Source organism: Nasonia vitripennis, chromosome 1, assembly GCF_009193385.2.
Source record: "Nasonia vitripennis strain AsymCx chromosome 1, Nvit_psr_1.1, whole genome shotgun sequence".
In the NCBI taxonomy this organism is placed as follows: domain Eukaryota; kingdom Metazoa; phylum Arthropoda; class Insecta; order Hymenoptera; family Pteromalidae; genus Nasonia; species Nasonia vitripennis.
The window spans coordinates 5,547,726-5,562,443 of NC_045757.1; the positions used below are offsets into that span (position 1 = coordinate 5,547,726).

The following is a 14,718-nucleotide window of genomic DNA, read 5'->3' on the forward strand; positions in this document are numbered from 1 at the left end:
ACCCGGTTCTGCTGTAACGGTAGCCCTCGCTGTGCCGTCGGACGGTGCCTGCGGTTTTCGCCAGACCTTTATTATTAGTGCTTGGCCTGGGTTTCCGTTTTATTGAGTTTTTCTGCGTGCATTCGTGCTTTTATAGTCTTCTGAGAGATGAGTGATAATAAAATTTTGAATTTCGCGCGTTGCACCTAAGGTGATCAGAGACGCGAGTTATCCGGGCCGGTCCTCGGTCCTCCTGACAACTATATCGGAGCATGCGCGAAATTGTCATTTTCTTGGCGACTGCTACCAACGAAGATAGACCTTATCTTCGTTGCTGCTACGCTACGCCCCGATTTTGTATATTTTTATATCTCTTTAAACCAAATTCCAGCATTCCACGTTAGTTTTTAGGATGATTACGAGCAAGTGCCAAGATTTTCTCTTCTCGGTCGTCGATGGTGTTTTCCTTTCTTCAGTTTATTAGAGACTTTTTTAAGATGTACGTATGTGTATGGTGGATCAGGTTATGTTTTTCAAGTGTCAAATGGTGCCAAATAAATAGTTAATGCATAAAACCACTTAAGTAGTTGTTGTTTATTTTTCCAGACCTTGGAAAACAGAGTAGGAAAATTCAAAAACCAACATGACTTCTGTGTTTGACCAATACGAGCAGGCCTCACAAAGGTCAAAGCAGGCAGTGGCACCACCAATTAGACATGATATTGTATGCAAGTTCTTATTTTTTGCTTGCAATTTTTTTATTTGTTTGGTTTTTCAATTGCAATTTTAAACTTGTAGAGCACTACAGGTTTCATACAGATGAAGCTCCAAGATGAGACTCCAATATTTATCAAGCAGAAGGTCAATTTCATGCCATCAGAGAAAATATCACACATGTGTGTCAGCAGTAATTTTATTGTTATCTCAATGGCTAATCATATTCTACTCAGAATTGACATGAAACATCCTGATACGCCTGAAGGTAATGTTGAAAACTTCTTGACAAGTTATTGATAAATAATTGATGATAATTCATTTTGTTTTAGAAATTGAAATCTCCAAGTATATTGGAAATTTGAGACTATCTGGTTTATTTCTCGATCCCTTGGGCCAGCATTTGATAATAACAACTATACCAAAACAAGGGGATAATACTTCTGCAGCAGAAATATTCTATTTGCACAGAAAAACTACAAAATTGAAACAGGTTTTTAATCTTGAACATTTTTGTTGTTGTATATTTGGATCATTGTTGATATACTCTGTATTATAGGCATCTAAATTTCGAGGACATGAAATTACAGCAGTTGGTTGGAATTATGCCAATACCTCAGAAACTACTACAGGCCCAATTTTGCTTGGAACTTCCAAAGGTCTGATTTTTGAGACTGAGATTGGTTTAGAAGGAGATAAGATATTCACCACAAGTTTAGAACAGTATTGGAGACAGGTATGAACCAAACTGTTATTTCAAGGGATAGCTGCATGTTAAAAATAGCATTTTAAAATTAACAAAATTTTTTGTTAATCATACATAAAATGACAAGTAGTAGATTTTGAAATCTTAAAAAAAATGTATTGACTATTTTTCGATAAAATTTTTTGTCCAAGCTTCCAAATTATTTGCCTCTTTATGGTAGTAAAGAGTTAGAGGGATTGGTAAGTTACTGCTGACAAATTTACATTCTTTTCTGTAACCTTGTTATAAATATAATGTTATGAATATGCATTACTTAGACAAAACTTTCATTTTGTTACAAAAATTTTGTTAATTTTAATTGTTTTACTATTATTTGTTTATTTAGAAAGTAGTGTAAGGTGCTGTGTATATCTCTTTATTTAAAATTACTAAATCTTTTATAGGTTTTTGATATTGGCAAGGACAGTAAACCCCCAATCACTGGTTTGGAATTCAGAAGAATACCAAATACTGACAAATATGTTGTTATACTAACAACTCTGATTCGTATTTATCAATACATTGGTGCTGTTACAAGCCATGATGAAAAACCACTTTTACAGCAAGTATTCAGCAAGTACTTGAACAGAAAGGGTAAAATAAACCTTAATAATATAAATGATCGAGATATAATCGTACTTATAGATTAATCATGTCATTTATTTCTTTACAGAACGTTTTAATCAGTTGGAAAGTTCCTTACCATACTCAAAAATGCAATTATATTTCTCCTCCCCACAAGAGTTTCCAAAAACTTTTAGTTGGCTTACCGAAACTGGCATTCTAATTGCCAAGGTCGACTCTAAAGTCGATCCTGAAAATATACTAGTCAATCAGCAAATGCTACCATGCCCGGAAACTAGTCTACTCAGCAGCAGTGTGTCAAGAAAGAAAAATGCAGCACCGCTATCGTTCGTTCTGACTGAATTTCACGTTCTCCTTTTGTACAGCGATCACGTGAAGGGTGTTTCCTTATTGAATCAAGAACTGATTTTCGAAGACATTTACAACGACGTAAGTTTCACTTTGTCGCTTTAAAACATATAAAAATAGCCATTTTCTGACCGTAATATTGTTTTAATTGTTGTCACAGGCTTTTGGCAAATTAGTTAACATTACGAAAGATCCAATGACGGGGTCTATTTGGGCTTTTAGTGAACGCGCAGTATTCAAATACAAAGTAACTAGAGAAGATCGCAACGTTTGGCAGGTAATTTGATGCATATTTTACTTGAAAATTTACAAAATATGCTTACAATTTTTGGGATTTTAAGGTGTACATTGAGAAAGGCGAATTCGAGCTTGCAAAGCAATACTGTAAGGATAACCCTGCTCATATAGATCAGGTGCTGATAAAACAAGCCGAGAAATTATTTGAAAATAAGGAGTGAGTCAAATGTCCATAAATTCATAATTCTTGCTCTCAGTAATTTATACTTGATGAATTATTGTTCTCTAGATATGATACAAGTGCACTTGTATACGCAGATACACATTCTTCTTTTGAGGAAATATCTTTGAAATTTTTGCAAGAGAATCAAACCGAAGCATTAAAAACATTTCTCAAAAAGGTACGCAATGATCGTTGATGATAAATTTTTATTCTCGATTTTAATGAGTGTTATATATAATTTTAGAAACTAGAAGGCCTAAAACCTCAAGACAAAACCCAGATCACTATGATTGTGATATGGGTCGTAGAACTTTTTATGAATCAAATGGGCGCTCTGCGCAGTAGCGAGACCTCTTATCTGCAAAATCCGCGATACATAGAGCTGCAGAAACAGTTTGATAGTTTTCTAGCAACAAACAAAGTCGAGGAATGCGTACGCAAAAATCGCAGCATTATATACAACATTATGGCCAGTCATGGGGACAAGGACAATTTGCTTCGACTCACGATAATGAACAGAAACTATGAGGAGGTCATACGGCAGCATTTGTATAAAAATAACCATCTTGAGGCGTTGGAGGTGCTCAAGAGTCAGGCGAACAAGGAACTATTTTATCAATTCGCCGGGATCTTACTCCAGGAACTGCCTAAGCCTACTATGGCAGCTTTGATATCCCAAGGCTCCTACCTCAAACCCTCCAAGCTTTTACCAGCATTGGTCTCTTGTAACGGTGACGAAAAGCATGCAAGAGAAATAATTCGTTATCTGGAGCACTGTGTCTACGAACAAAGTTGTCAGGAGCAAGCGATACACAATTTTCTACTATCTCTCTATGCTCGGTATAAAAAGGATGAAGTCATGCGATATATCAGTTCTCAAGGTATAGTCATTTAAAAATATTGGCGTTTGATCATTTGAATCAACGATTGTAAAAAAAAAATGCAATTTCAGGACAAGATATAAGTATGGTTCACTACGATGTCCACTACGCTCTCCGTCTTTGTCAGGAAGCTAAACTAACCGAAGCTTGCGTACAGCTTTCGGCATTGTTGGGTCTTTGGACAACAGCAGTTGATTTGGCCTTGACTATAAGCGTAGATTTAGCCAAGCAAATTGCTGCAATGCCTTCGCATCACGGAAACGACGAACTAAGGAAAAAGCTTTGGTTGAAAATAGGTAAATATTTAGCATACTTTAATTGAAATGTCTTGGTATTAACGTTCTTAATTATTCTAGCGGAACACGTCGTGCGAGAGAAAGACGACATTCAGCAAGCAATGAACTTCCTACAACAGTGTGATTTGGTCCGAATAGAAGACATCTTACCATTTTTCTCCGACTTTGTTACTATCGATCATTTCAAAGAGGCCATCTGCAACTCTCTACAGGTACATACCTTATTGATCCTACTTTGATTTTATTTGTGTATACCAACTATATTCATAACTTGATTATTTTAGGAATACAATCGTCACGTTCAAGACCTCAAGGAAGAGATGGAAGAGGCGACGAAAGCAGCTGAAATTATTCGCAAAGACATTCAAGCCTTCCGCACAAGGTGCACGTTTGTCCAGGCAAGAGACACCTGCAACACATGCGAGGTTCAATTGCTTCTGCGGCCGTTTTACGTCTTTCCCTGCGGACATCGTTTCCACAGCGACTGCCTCGTGGCGGCCCTGACACCGATGCTACCACTCGAACGACAGACACGGCTCGCAGAGCTGCAGCATCAACTGACCCTCGCTTCCACCAGACCGGACGAACTGGCAAAGCACAACCAGAGCACGCACTCCGGTAGCGCTGACGGAAGCGCTTCGGCATCGCTGTCGACCAAGGAACAGATAAAGGCCGACTTTGACGACCTCGTCGCTTCTGAGTGCCTCTACTGCGGCGAATTAATGATAGAGTGAGTTTTTCAATTTTTAAATTATTTATGTTGATGTGAAAAACTATGGCTTGCTAATGTAAATTATTTCTTCTAGCTCAATCGACAAGCCGTTCATAGAAGAAGAGGACTACGAGAGAGTAATGAAGGAGTGGGCATAAGTCGTGAAACCAAGTTTTGTAAATAACGCTGTAGAAAGGACTGATAAGAGACTTTACACTTTTATGATGTAATGGTTAAACGAAAGTGTATTTGATGCATTTGTGATAGCCGCACGTGAATTTTATATACTCTATGAAGTTATATCTGTATAAAAAAGTCGTATATTTAGTTACTATATATAATTATTATGAAATGTCAGAGCATTTTTAGAATACTAAATGCCGATCAAAGATAAAATTTAATTCACGGTACTGTGTTGCATGACCGCGTTGTTATGTGCAATGTGATTTTTTTCCAGATACATTAATAAAGAATACTTATTGTTTTTAATAATTCTTTATTTTATTTAGAAAAGTAAAAAAATCTGCGCATTAATATTATTCAACGGATTTTCGGGTGAGTCATAAAAAACTCGATTCGGCCTTCTTGTCCCGCTTGCTCACGGATTCATTGCCCAGAATATAAAATCGCAACGGTTTGCTCGCCCATTCAACGCCTGCGCTATCTATTCCAATTCTGGAGCAATTAACAATCTTGATCTCTTCTTTTTTTGGATCCTCTTCAATCCACATGCCTTTCCAGGAACACATTGAATACTTGGTATGTCCTTTTTTTATGTCTAAGGCCATACACAACTTTGAGGGTCCATTACACAAGTCATGAACTTTGAAATCTTTGCAAGCTTTCTTTGGTGCTTTGGAGCTTGACTTAAAGTTTCTGTTCTCTTTCATCTTGTCTATACCTTCCAAAGGCTCAACGGCTCTTAAGAATACTGAACTTCCTTCACCTCCACTAGATATATTAAAGCAGTGATACATTCCGTAGGTGAGGTAGACAAATATTGTTCCTGGATCCATGTACATTGGAATATTACGTAGAGTAACTTTTCCCTGATACGTTGCAGAAGCTTTATCAACTATTCCTAGGTAACTTTCAGTTTCCACGATTCTCCCTTTTAATATAGTTCCATCGTCCAGTTTACGCACAAGAATCTTTCCTAAAATAGGGGAATTGTAAAATTATTTACAACTTATTTGTTTTTTTCTTGTTTGTATGAAACTTACCAAGCATATTCTTGGCTAAAGTTTCACAAGGTGAATCATAAAATGAAAATGGGAGCCTCAACGAACTTATTTCTTTCTCCCATGGCGTGGACGGAGGATCGTTCAATTGTTGAAGTTCATCTTTTATCGATTCCAAATCCTCAACGGTTTTAGCTGCGATTTTTTTCACAACTTTTTTCGGAGCCTTTTCGTTTTTCTGAAAATTAATTTTTAAATTACAAACCATAACAAAAATAAAAAATTCAGTTCCAACAAAGACCTGCACATTTTTTTCTTCATTCTCCTTCTCCAAAGCAGCTGGAGATTCGCTTTCATTCTGCTCGTTCAATTTCTTGATCCTCGTCGAAGCTCTCGTTCTCTTCATAACAAAACAACTCGCAGCTCGTCGACAAAAATTGCTCCAAAACTGATATCGGAGCGTTGTATATTTACATCCCAAGGCCTCTCTGTTTATTTTCCTTCGTGCGAGAACGATCGAAAGTCACATGCGCCCTGCGAATTTAAAGAAATCAGCTGGTAGTGGTAATGCAGGCTATTGTTGTTGTTTTGTTTGAGTCACCTTACCGACTGGTGACGATCTAAGAAAAATATTGCGTCTACACAAGCGACGCCAGAGAGTTCATCCATAAATAAACCTTATATCTTCGAGTAGATTCTCGAGCATCGCCTCTACCAATGACAATCTCGATTCGAATATCACGAAATCATCGATTTATTATCATATATTCGACGATAACAAACGACACGTGTATGACATTCTGACCGTCACGGTACAGCGACATTTCTAATCAGCTGATTGGTGTGTATACGCAGTTTGCGTCAGGCGTGTACTGTGTGCACTCGCGACTACTTACTCACGACCCAGTGCAGACTGATCGAGAGAGAGAGAGTGAGTGCAATTGTGAAAGTGTGCGCATTAGAGAGGAAGAAGAATCATTCGGCCAGCGCAATGATGGAGGACTGCTGCCTCGAGAGAAGGAAAACAAAGCCGTCGATCGGAACGAGGCCATCCTGAGTGTGACGCGTTGCAACGACGAGCTTTGTAGTGGCTCAACGCCTCGTCAGGTTAAGTATCTTGTCCTGGGTATATTGGCAAATGCGCTTACATAATGGTTAGATTTTCACGAGAGCTTTTTACTGACGTCCGATGTGCGCTTGCAGATCTGCTAGGAGGCGTGTGGGCTCAGTGCAATGAGCTGGGCTACTCATCGATGACACAATTGGGTGAAGTGGCTGTGTAAACTGTTGAGGAGTTTTGTTGTTTGGTAAGTGTAGCATATTTGTTACTCTCAAGTTTGCTCTGAAAGCGTGTGACCCTTTGTGAATGAATTTTTAATCGATAGATGCAACAGTCATCATGTCAAGAACAATGGGTACCAATGGTGCTCCGGGTCTGCCTGGGATCCAGGAGATTGTCAAGCTTGCTGGTTTGCTAAGGGATACTGGAGATAAAGTTTTGAGTGCCACCAGCAAGCTGTCCCTTTCAACAAAACTACTGGCTGACCTAAATGGAGCATTCTCTGTGATCATCAACGAAACTGACGATTTGGAAAGCTCCTTTCAAGTGTGCAACAGTTCGCGCAATGAGGTAGACATAGGAGTCATTAGTTAGGACATGTTGTGTCAATGCATATGCTAATTAGTTGTTTTGTATTATCAGGTCTTTCGGGACATTAAATTCTTGCATGATTTTGTGCAAAAAACAGTCGGCCTCAAGATCCAACACAATCCTAATGATACCAAGGTCACTGTTGATATTACCAAGTTTAGACACTTGAAGTATTTGGAATTGCAAAAAGTGCCCTTGGAAATGGTGAAGGGAATTCAAGGTATTCGTGGACAACTCGAGTGCATTGTCTGCTCTGGCGGTCGTGGTGTTGGTAACATTTATGAATTGCTAGGTATGACACTTTACACCATATTTACATATTGTTCTCAAAAAAAGTTGTTAATTCATAATGTCGTATTTTCAGCTGCATGTGGTGGAGATGCTGGGGCTGGATTTGTGTGGGGCTCCTTACACAGACTAGCATTGCCTTACAATGCCCTGACACACCTAGACAAATCCCTGGAATATGCCCCTTGGTTGGAAACCATAGATCTCAGTCACAATGCCATTAAAAAGGCTACAGAGTTAGAGTATTTGCCAAGTCTTAGAAATGCCAATCTAGGCTTTAACAATCTCGAGTCTGTTCCTTCCTTTCACAAAACTGCATATCATAATCTGCATAAATTAATACTCAAGAACAATTACATCGATAACATCGACGGTTTACAAGGCCTTGAATGCTTGATGGAACTAGACCTCTCTTACAACTGCCTAACTGATCACTCAATGCTCTGGCCCTTAGAGAGGATGTCGATGCTAATATGGGTGTGCCTCGAGGGAAATCCGCTCTCTTATCATCCCCGTCATAGGCTTCACACCATCAAGCGCCTGCATCCGTCGTTGAGCGATAGCAAGTTTGTGCTGGATGATGAGCCACTCAATAAATCCGAAAAACTTTTCGTGTCGGAAAATCGAGTGTTCGGCATGCGTTCGACGATGCAACGAACCAGTCGTCGTCAGGGCAGTGGCGAATCATCGTTGGCGTCAAGCTTCACGCAGACCTACTCGGAGACCGTTGGTAGGACCGAGTCTCCAGTCCGTAGCCGAATGACAACCAGCCAGAGTTCAGACGCGTTAGAGCGCAGTATTGATGTGGTCACGGTTGGAGGAAGCAGATCTTCTGGTAAAAAGAGAAGAAACGTCCGGGAGGCCGTCATTGCAGAAGATGACTTGGATAAAGAACGACCCAAGGCCAAACCTAACTCGCTCACGAATTCATATCTCGGTAAGCGATTTCATCGATTATACTCGAGTTTTTAATACTATTATGACAATTCAAATATTCAATTAATATTTTTAGAAGCTTCAATGGATCACTTAGAAACCAAACGTCAGATCCTGGCACTGCGCGCGAAATACGGCGAGGATAACTGGTTAAGCAATCAAGCAGCTGCCCATGTGCAAAGCATACTGGGCATACAGCAGTTACAAGCTTCGCCTCTTGGAACCTCGCCTTTACAGCAACAGCTACAATCCGACCTAACTTCATCACCGTTTTCTTCGACCTTTACGGAAGCACAACAGGGCCTAGCAGTGGTAGAGTCACTCAATGCAACCGCTTCCATATCGCCAATCCCGCCGCCGTCAGGCAATGCCCAGATACATTACTTAAAAGACGCGCCGTTAGAAGCCAAGCAGGATAAGACAGAACAGCGCAGAATAGAGCGCGAATACGAGAGCACCGATGAGGGCATAGTCGTGGAAACCGAGACCGACGCGGAGAACGAGGAGCTTGCGACGGCGACGAATGAGGTGCAGGAGATACTCGAGACCTCTTATGATCCTGACGAGGGTTTGTATTTAGTAATCATGATGTGAATTAAATTCGATTGCTATTTTCTCTAATTTTTTTTTATTTCGTTTTGTAGAAAAAGGAGATCTGTATTTGGTGCTCAAGAAAAGGGGTAACGAGTCGCCCGATGAGATTTTGCTGATCATTACTCCAGAGTACGTACAACACTTAATGGTTAATTAATAATAAAGTAACACTTCATTCGTTCATTCAGAGATATAAAGGAGAGGGACTCTATAACCGGTAAAATAAAGTACCGCTGGGCGACCAACACGGTCCTTTCCTGCGTTTTGGGTAGAGGAACTCCGACAACCGTTGACATTACGTTCGATACTACGCGGAAGGATCGTCAGGCTAGAACTTACATCACCGAGCTTGATGAGGCCAAAGTAATTATTTTTAATACTTGAAATATCGTACAAGTTGAGAGAGTTGAATTGTTTACTATTATCCTGCTTTCAGAAAATCGTAGAAACACTCAACGAAATGATAATCATTCAACCAATGTTACTCAAAGTCTTCAAGTGCATGAAATGTTCAACTCACTTTTCTCAAGATGCAGACAACAGCATTGTTACATCCATGTCTGGTAAGATCTAGATATCAAAATTTTTTCAACGCAATTCATCCATATCATTCATAAAATTATGAATGTTTAGCTGGTGCACCACCTAAATGTCCAACCTGCAAGAGTACCCTGGTAATTCAAAGCGACGAGTTACCGACACCAACACCAGAGCGCCTTGAGAAGATTCCCGAGAAAGGTTTCAAGCCCGCAGAATCTCAGAGAGAAATACTGCCTGTCGAATCATCGAGCTCGCAGCTACCTCACTCGAGCTCACAGTCCAGCATTGGTAAGCTTAGCAGCGATCGACCTTATAGACTAGTCGGTAGACATAGCTCGTAGAGACATTTGATTTTTAACGACTAATAGTTTGATTTTTATTAATTCATTTACACAAAGTCGTATTTTTTACTCCCAACCGTGTGATAATCATTAATAGCATGATGTTTTTGACAATTTCGCTGTCATACTCGATTTTCTTTTTTGAACTCGGATCGAAAATTGCAGTAAATAGGCAACATAACTTATTTTATAAGAAGTATGTAATTGCTTTGTATTTAGCGATGTTTCTTTCAGAAATTATGCAAAAATTGTACAAAGTATTCGTTGAATTTGGTACAATAATTGACTATTGCTACCGTCTAACTCAGTGTAATGAAACTCTTATTTTCGATTTCGATTCGGACAATCGTGTAACAATAACTAATCCCCGGTGCAGGTGGAACAGAGGGTGGAGCTATATCCATCACCACTTCTCTGGTGCACTTCGACTCGCACCCCCAAGCTCAAATCTGCTGTAAGCTTAAGTCACAAGTTATTTTGTATCATACATTATCCGCCCATTTTTCGTACGTACGTTGGTCTGCTTATTGTAATTTGTATGCACTATATCAGTATTGTCTTTGCTGTTTAAGACCGGTGTGTGAAATTGCACTTTACTGGATGTATTTCATATGTGTCAGTATTTTTTTTACAATATTTACAAAATTAATCTATAATTATTCATTAACACAATCACACTGTACTGTACATATATTCTACAATGATCTAATTGCACGTGCTTATCTCTTCGAAATAGCTGAAAAAGGCATACTCAAACAATATGCAGCTCATATAAACATCTTTGCACAGTTATAAAATCAACAACTTTTATTTTATATTCACATCATGTACCGATATGATCAAAACGATGTTCGTCTCACTAATGTTGTCAATTTTTTTATTTTCTTTTTCCAAATCACCAGGTTCAGCGACGAGTCTAGAAGAATCACGAGAGTCAACGCCGTCGGCCAGCATTAATACCAAAAAATACGAGAGCGACATCGAAATACTAAGCAATCCCAGTCAAAGCAGCATAGAAGTCCTGGACGATGGATCGAAGTAAGAGATGCTCGAAAAAGTTGTTTTTGCGTTTCTTTTAGCGATTTCTGACTATACTTTTCAGAGCGCCGATGTGTCGTAAAATTGAGCTTTTCTGTCTTGATTCATATAGCCTAGTTTGATTGCTTTCTAACTGAGTGAATTCTTGTCAGGTCAACGACTCCGCACAGAAAAAAGTCATCCGAGGAGCGGCGCGTAGCTATCGCCCCCTCGTTATTAACAATTCCAGACACAACTCTCGTTATGGCAGGTCTAACTGAAAGTAGCTCATCAGGTTTGATTTTTTCTGTGTTTCGCTATCTCTTCGCTTAGCATGAAGCCAATCGGGGAAATATCATTTACTAATGTAGTAGAGAAACTCATCGAAACCCTCATTTGCGACTAACGTCATTCGCAGGTTCATTGACTGACAGTGTGTGTACCGCTTACGAAAATAAAACCCTTAAGTTGTTGGATAAGACCAGTGAAATGTCCACTAGCAGAAGCACCAGCGATGCCGAGACGGTCAAAGGCGAGATTCAGGAATCGGAGAATTCTTTCGCTCCCGTAACAAATCTTACATCGATGCTGGGCGGTGAGTTTTCATTCATTATTAGATGCTACATCACGATTCACGATTGCTCATTTTCCAATGTAAAAGTAAACTAAATTTGCATTTATTATCTGAGCATTGTAAATTATTTTATTTTGTATTTTTTAGAATTACTCCAGAGTATGAAGATTGGACCATCCAAAGATTCGATGTCGAAGTCTGAGGAGAGCTCAGAGTTTGTAGGCACTAGCATTCAATATTCCTACACGAATTTCAGCGACGTTGATCATCGGATCAAACTTCACATTATATTGAATGTTTTTGAGCACGAAAACGAAGATCTCGCGTTTTTGTTACGAGTATGAATCACTATAACAGACTCTAATGTTTTCTCTAGATATTTAAAATAGAGACTAATAGACAAATTATTTTTTAGGCTGATATTTTGACTCAGTCATCGACGGAAACTTTTCCTGGATGTTTAGTAATGTCTACGGCTAAGGTTTATATTTTGCGGATTAACGGATTAGAGGGGTAAGTAATAAATACCATTAACAAATTTTCATAATTATCCATAAGATCATTATTGATCATTATTTGCACGAATAGCGAGGACCCCCAACGATGGCTACATAAAGAATCAAGCTGGACGATAGACAGGCTCAGATCCTTTGCTCCACTACCATTCAAACAAGGCGTACTAGTCGAGTTGCAGCAGCCCAACAAACCCGGGGAGAGTCCTACTAACAACGTGGTTCTGTGCATTCTACAAGATTTTCAAAGAACGTCGAATTTCCTATTTTATCTAACAGGTCGGTCAACATTTGAATAAATTTATATTTTTGCTATCAAAAAACAGTTCAAACTTGACGATCTAATTTGGTGTTTCAGATTCTCCACTTCCTGCCAGTTGCGAGGTAGAGTTCATGGTTCCTCAGTACTGCAGCGATTCTATCAAGAACATTTTAAAATCTTCAAAAATTCACAAGGAAGAGGATTCAATTAGGCTGCTTGCACTTTTTTCGTCGGCCGTGCTCACGTCTCCGAGTGAAACGATAAAACTCAAAGTATCTGGTCTGATCGTAACATCATCAAGCTTGGTCATAATCCAAGACAAGTGTCACTGGCTCTTACCCGGGAATAATAAACTCCCGAGCATCATTACCGAACAGGGAATGAGTAATTTGATCGAAGTGGTAAGTTTGTTGATCTTCGTTATCTTATAAATATCAATAAATTTTACATATTTTATCAATTTAAAGGATTTCAATGAGACCTCGTTGTGTCTGAACTTGTTGGATGAGGTAGCGGGCATTGAAGCCACTTGGAACCTAGAACTAGTATCAGCGGGTGCAGCTGAGGCCGTAATTAACTCGATTCGGCCGCCATGGGAGGAGCTATTCTCGGTGCCCTTGCAAATCAATGGACCGCAGGTGCCTGCATCGAGCGGCATAATTGCTACAACGGAGACGTGACAACAGACAGACTGCTTGCTGCGCCAGTGCGAGCAGATCATCGGCATCGTCCTTATGCGCAATATTCTCTACATCAAGCGAATCATCATGACTTGTGTACTCTATCTTTACTTTCTCTATGGCCTCACAGATAACGAGTTCAAATATAAAACGCAGCACTGAGGCTGGTAGATGTATCACTCTCGAGCGAGGATCAACTCTACAAGATTTTTATTTTAGATAAATGAAATACCGCACAAAAGACTATAGCGACGCAAACCGAGCGTCATATTTTTAACAAGATTGATTTATTTTCCACGGTTTTATTACTGTTCAAAACAGATCCAGATGCATAATTTTCGACTAGTTAGTATTTCGAGCCAACTTGTTTTGCAGCCGCAATATCAAAATCCCCACGTAACTTTCTTTGTGTACGACTCTCTTTTTCCCTTACGATTAAAAAGATTTCGCTGTTACATTGTGACTGTGATACGTAAATTAGCCTACTTGTACATAATGATTACTGTAAGCCTTAAAAAGAAAATTATAGAAGATGATGTAGCTAAACCTACGATATATGCTGCTACGCATTGCGATCCAGTTTTGAGAGGCAATATTAATGGATGATATATATTTCGTTGAGCGCGGTGTATTTTTCTAGCTAATGTGTACATTTGAGAATGATGATAAACTTACCAACTGCCTATTAAAGGCCGCACGTCATTACGAAATCACACCTGTGTGCCCCTTTACTAAAACTTATTAATACTGATAGTTGGTATTATTGTTATATTTATGATTATTAATATTATTAGGATTGATATCAAAAATAATTTTGTTGCTACAAGAATTTAATAAAACTATGTACCGTACTTTCTACTTTACATGGTTTTATATGCAATGAATTTATTTTTCATGTTTTTAGTTTTTGGAGTATATTTGCTGATGCAAGTTTGTTTTTAACAATCTCGTATTTCAACAAACTATATCATTAACGCGAGTGTTTGTTTGAGATCGTTTATCTTTTTAATGTATCGGACGAATATTTTTGTGCGTGAAATTGACAATTACTAACCAATGATTATAAATGATGTATAAATAATAAATAACAAGAATTCTTGTGATTTTTTAAAACTAAATATTTTTATACATATAAAGCTAATGTGCTTTGAAATGCAAATGCATAGAGTAGTAAAATTATATTTGTATTAGATAAATTTTTATTTTTGGTTGACCCACTTACAAGTGTCTTGTTTATTGATTTTATCAAACACATATTAAATAGTTTACTGAGAAATTTCTTGCTAATGTATATTGCAATTGTTCAAATAAATAAATAAACAGTAAACGAATCATTTTATATCGAAATATATGAAAACTTGTATAATTTATTTACGTATTCCAAATTTATTCCATGCCTATTTATTGTTGATAAAAGCGGAG

General features: G+C 38.6%; 3 protein-coding genes across 13 annotated transcripts; 2 read left to right on the forward strand and 1 right to left on the reverse strand.

The window, feature by feature from the left end:
* The first annotated feature begins 263 nt into the window (after positions 1-263).
* LOC100115731 (vacuolar protein sorting-associated protein 18 homolog) lies at positions 264-5,212 on the forward strand. Of its 4 annotated transcripts, none has more exons than XM_032598118.1 (16): positions 264-502; positions 586-703; positions 778-961; positions 1,026-1,186; positions 1,253-1,429; positions 1,591-1,638; positions 1,843-2,032; positions 2,112-2,452; positions 2,532-2,648; positions 2,713-2,825; positions 2,898-3,009; positions 3,076-3,712; positions 3,784-4,008; positions 4,069-4,220; positions 4,293-4,738; positions 4,815-5,207. In XM_032598118.1, exons 2-16 carry the CDS (start codon positions 623-625, stop codon positions 4,876-4,878), a joined length of 3,048 nt encoding a protein of 1,015 aa, XP_032454009.1. In that variant the 5' UTR covers positions 264-502; positions 586-622; the 3' UTR covers positions 4,879-5,207. The 4 variants fall into 4 exon arrangements, with proteins under 4 accessions (XP_032454009.1, XP_016845713.1, XP_016845714.1 ...); XM_016990224.3 differs by having other exon boundaries at positions 267-478; positions 4,815-5,212; XM_016990225.3 differs by having other exon boundaries at positions 267-478; positions 567-703.
* On the reverse strand, positions 5,197-6,754 carry LOC100115683 (DNA-3-methyladenine glycosylase). 6 transcript variants are annotated; one of them, XM_032598164.1, is made up of 4 exons: positions 6,508-6,754; positions 6,209-6,435; positions 6,010-6,139; positions 5,197-5,876 (listed from the first exon to the last, which is right to left on the reverse strand). In XM_032598164.1, the coding sequence occupies exons 2-4, from the start codon at positions 6,305-6,307 to the stop codon at positions 5,281-5,283; spliced, it is 825 nt and encodes a 274-aa protein (XP_032454055.1). In that variant the 5' UTR covers positions 6,308-6,435; positions 6,508-6,754; the 3' UTR covers positions 5,197-5,280. The 6 variants fall into 6 exon arrangements, with proteins under 6 accessions (XP_032454055.1, XP_031778137.1, XP_031778138.1 ...); XM_031922277.2 differs by having other exon boundaries at positions 5,944-6,139; XM_031922278.2 differs by having other exon boundaries at positions 6,203-6,435.
* Positions 6,755-6,756: 2 nt separating this feature from the next.
* LOC100115640 (serine/threonine-protein kinase 11-interacting protein) lies at positions 6,757-14,645 on the forward strand. Of its 3 annotated transcripts, XM_001600257.5 has the most exons (19): positions 6,765-7,008; positions 7,105-7,208; positions 7,287-7,531; positions 7,604-7,844; positions 7,917-8,777; positions 8,853-9,344; positions 9,421-9,499; positions 9,559-9,733; positions 9,807-9,933; positions 10,004-10,198; positions 10,628-10,705; positions 11,154-11,289; positions 11,442-11,563; positions 11,687-11,863; positions 11,990-12,180; positions 12,258-12,355; positions 12,431-12,633; positions 12,713-13,017; positions 13,084-14,645. In XM_001600257.5, the coding sequence occupies exons 3-19, from the start codon at positions 7,301-7,303 to the stop codon at positions 13,294-13,296; spliced, it is 3,924 nt and encodes a 1,307-aa protein (XP_001600307.1). In that variant the 5' UTR covers positions 6,765-7,008; positions 7,105-7,208; positions 7,287-7,300; the 3' UTR covers positions 13,297-14,645. The 3 variants fall into 3 exon arrangements, with proteins under 3 accessions (XP_003427841.1, XP_001600307.1, XP_016845711.1); XM_003427793.5 differs by lacking the exon at positions 10,628-10,705 and having other exon boundaries at positions 6,757-7,008; XM_016990222.2 differs by lacking the exon at positions 11,442-11,563 and having other exon boundaries at positions 11,769-11,863.
* Positions 14,646-14,718: the final 73 nt, after the last annotated feature.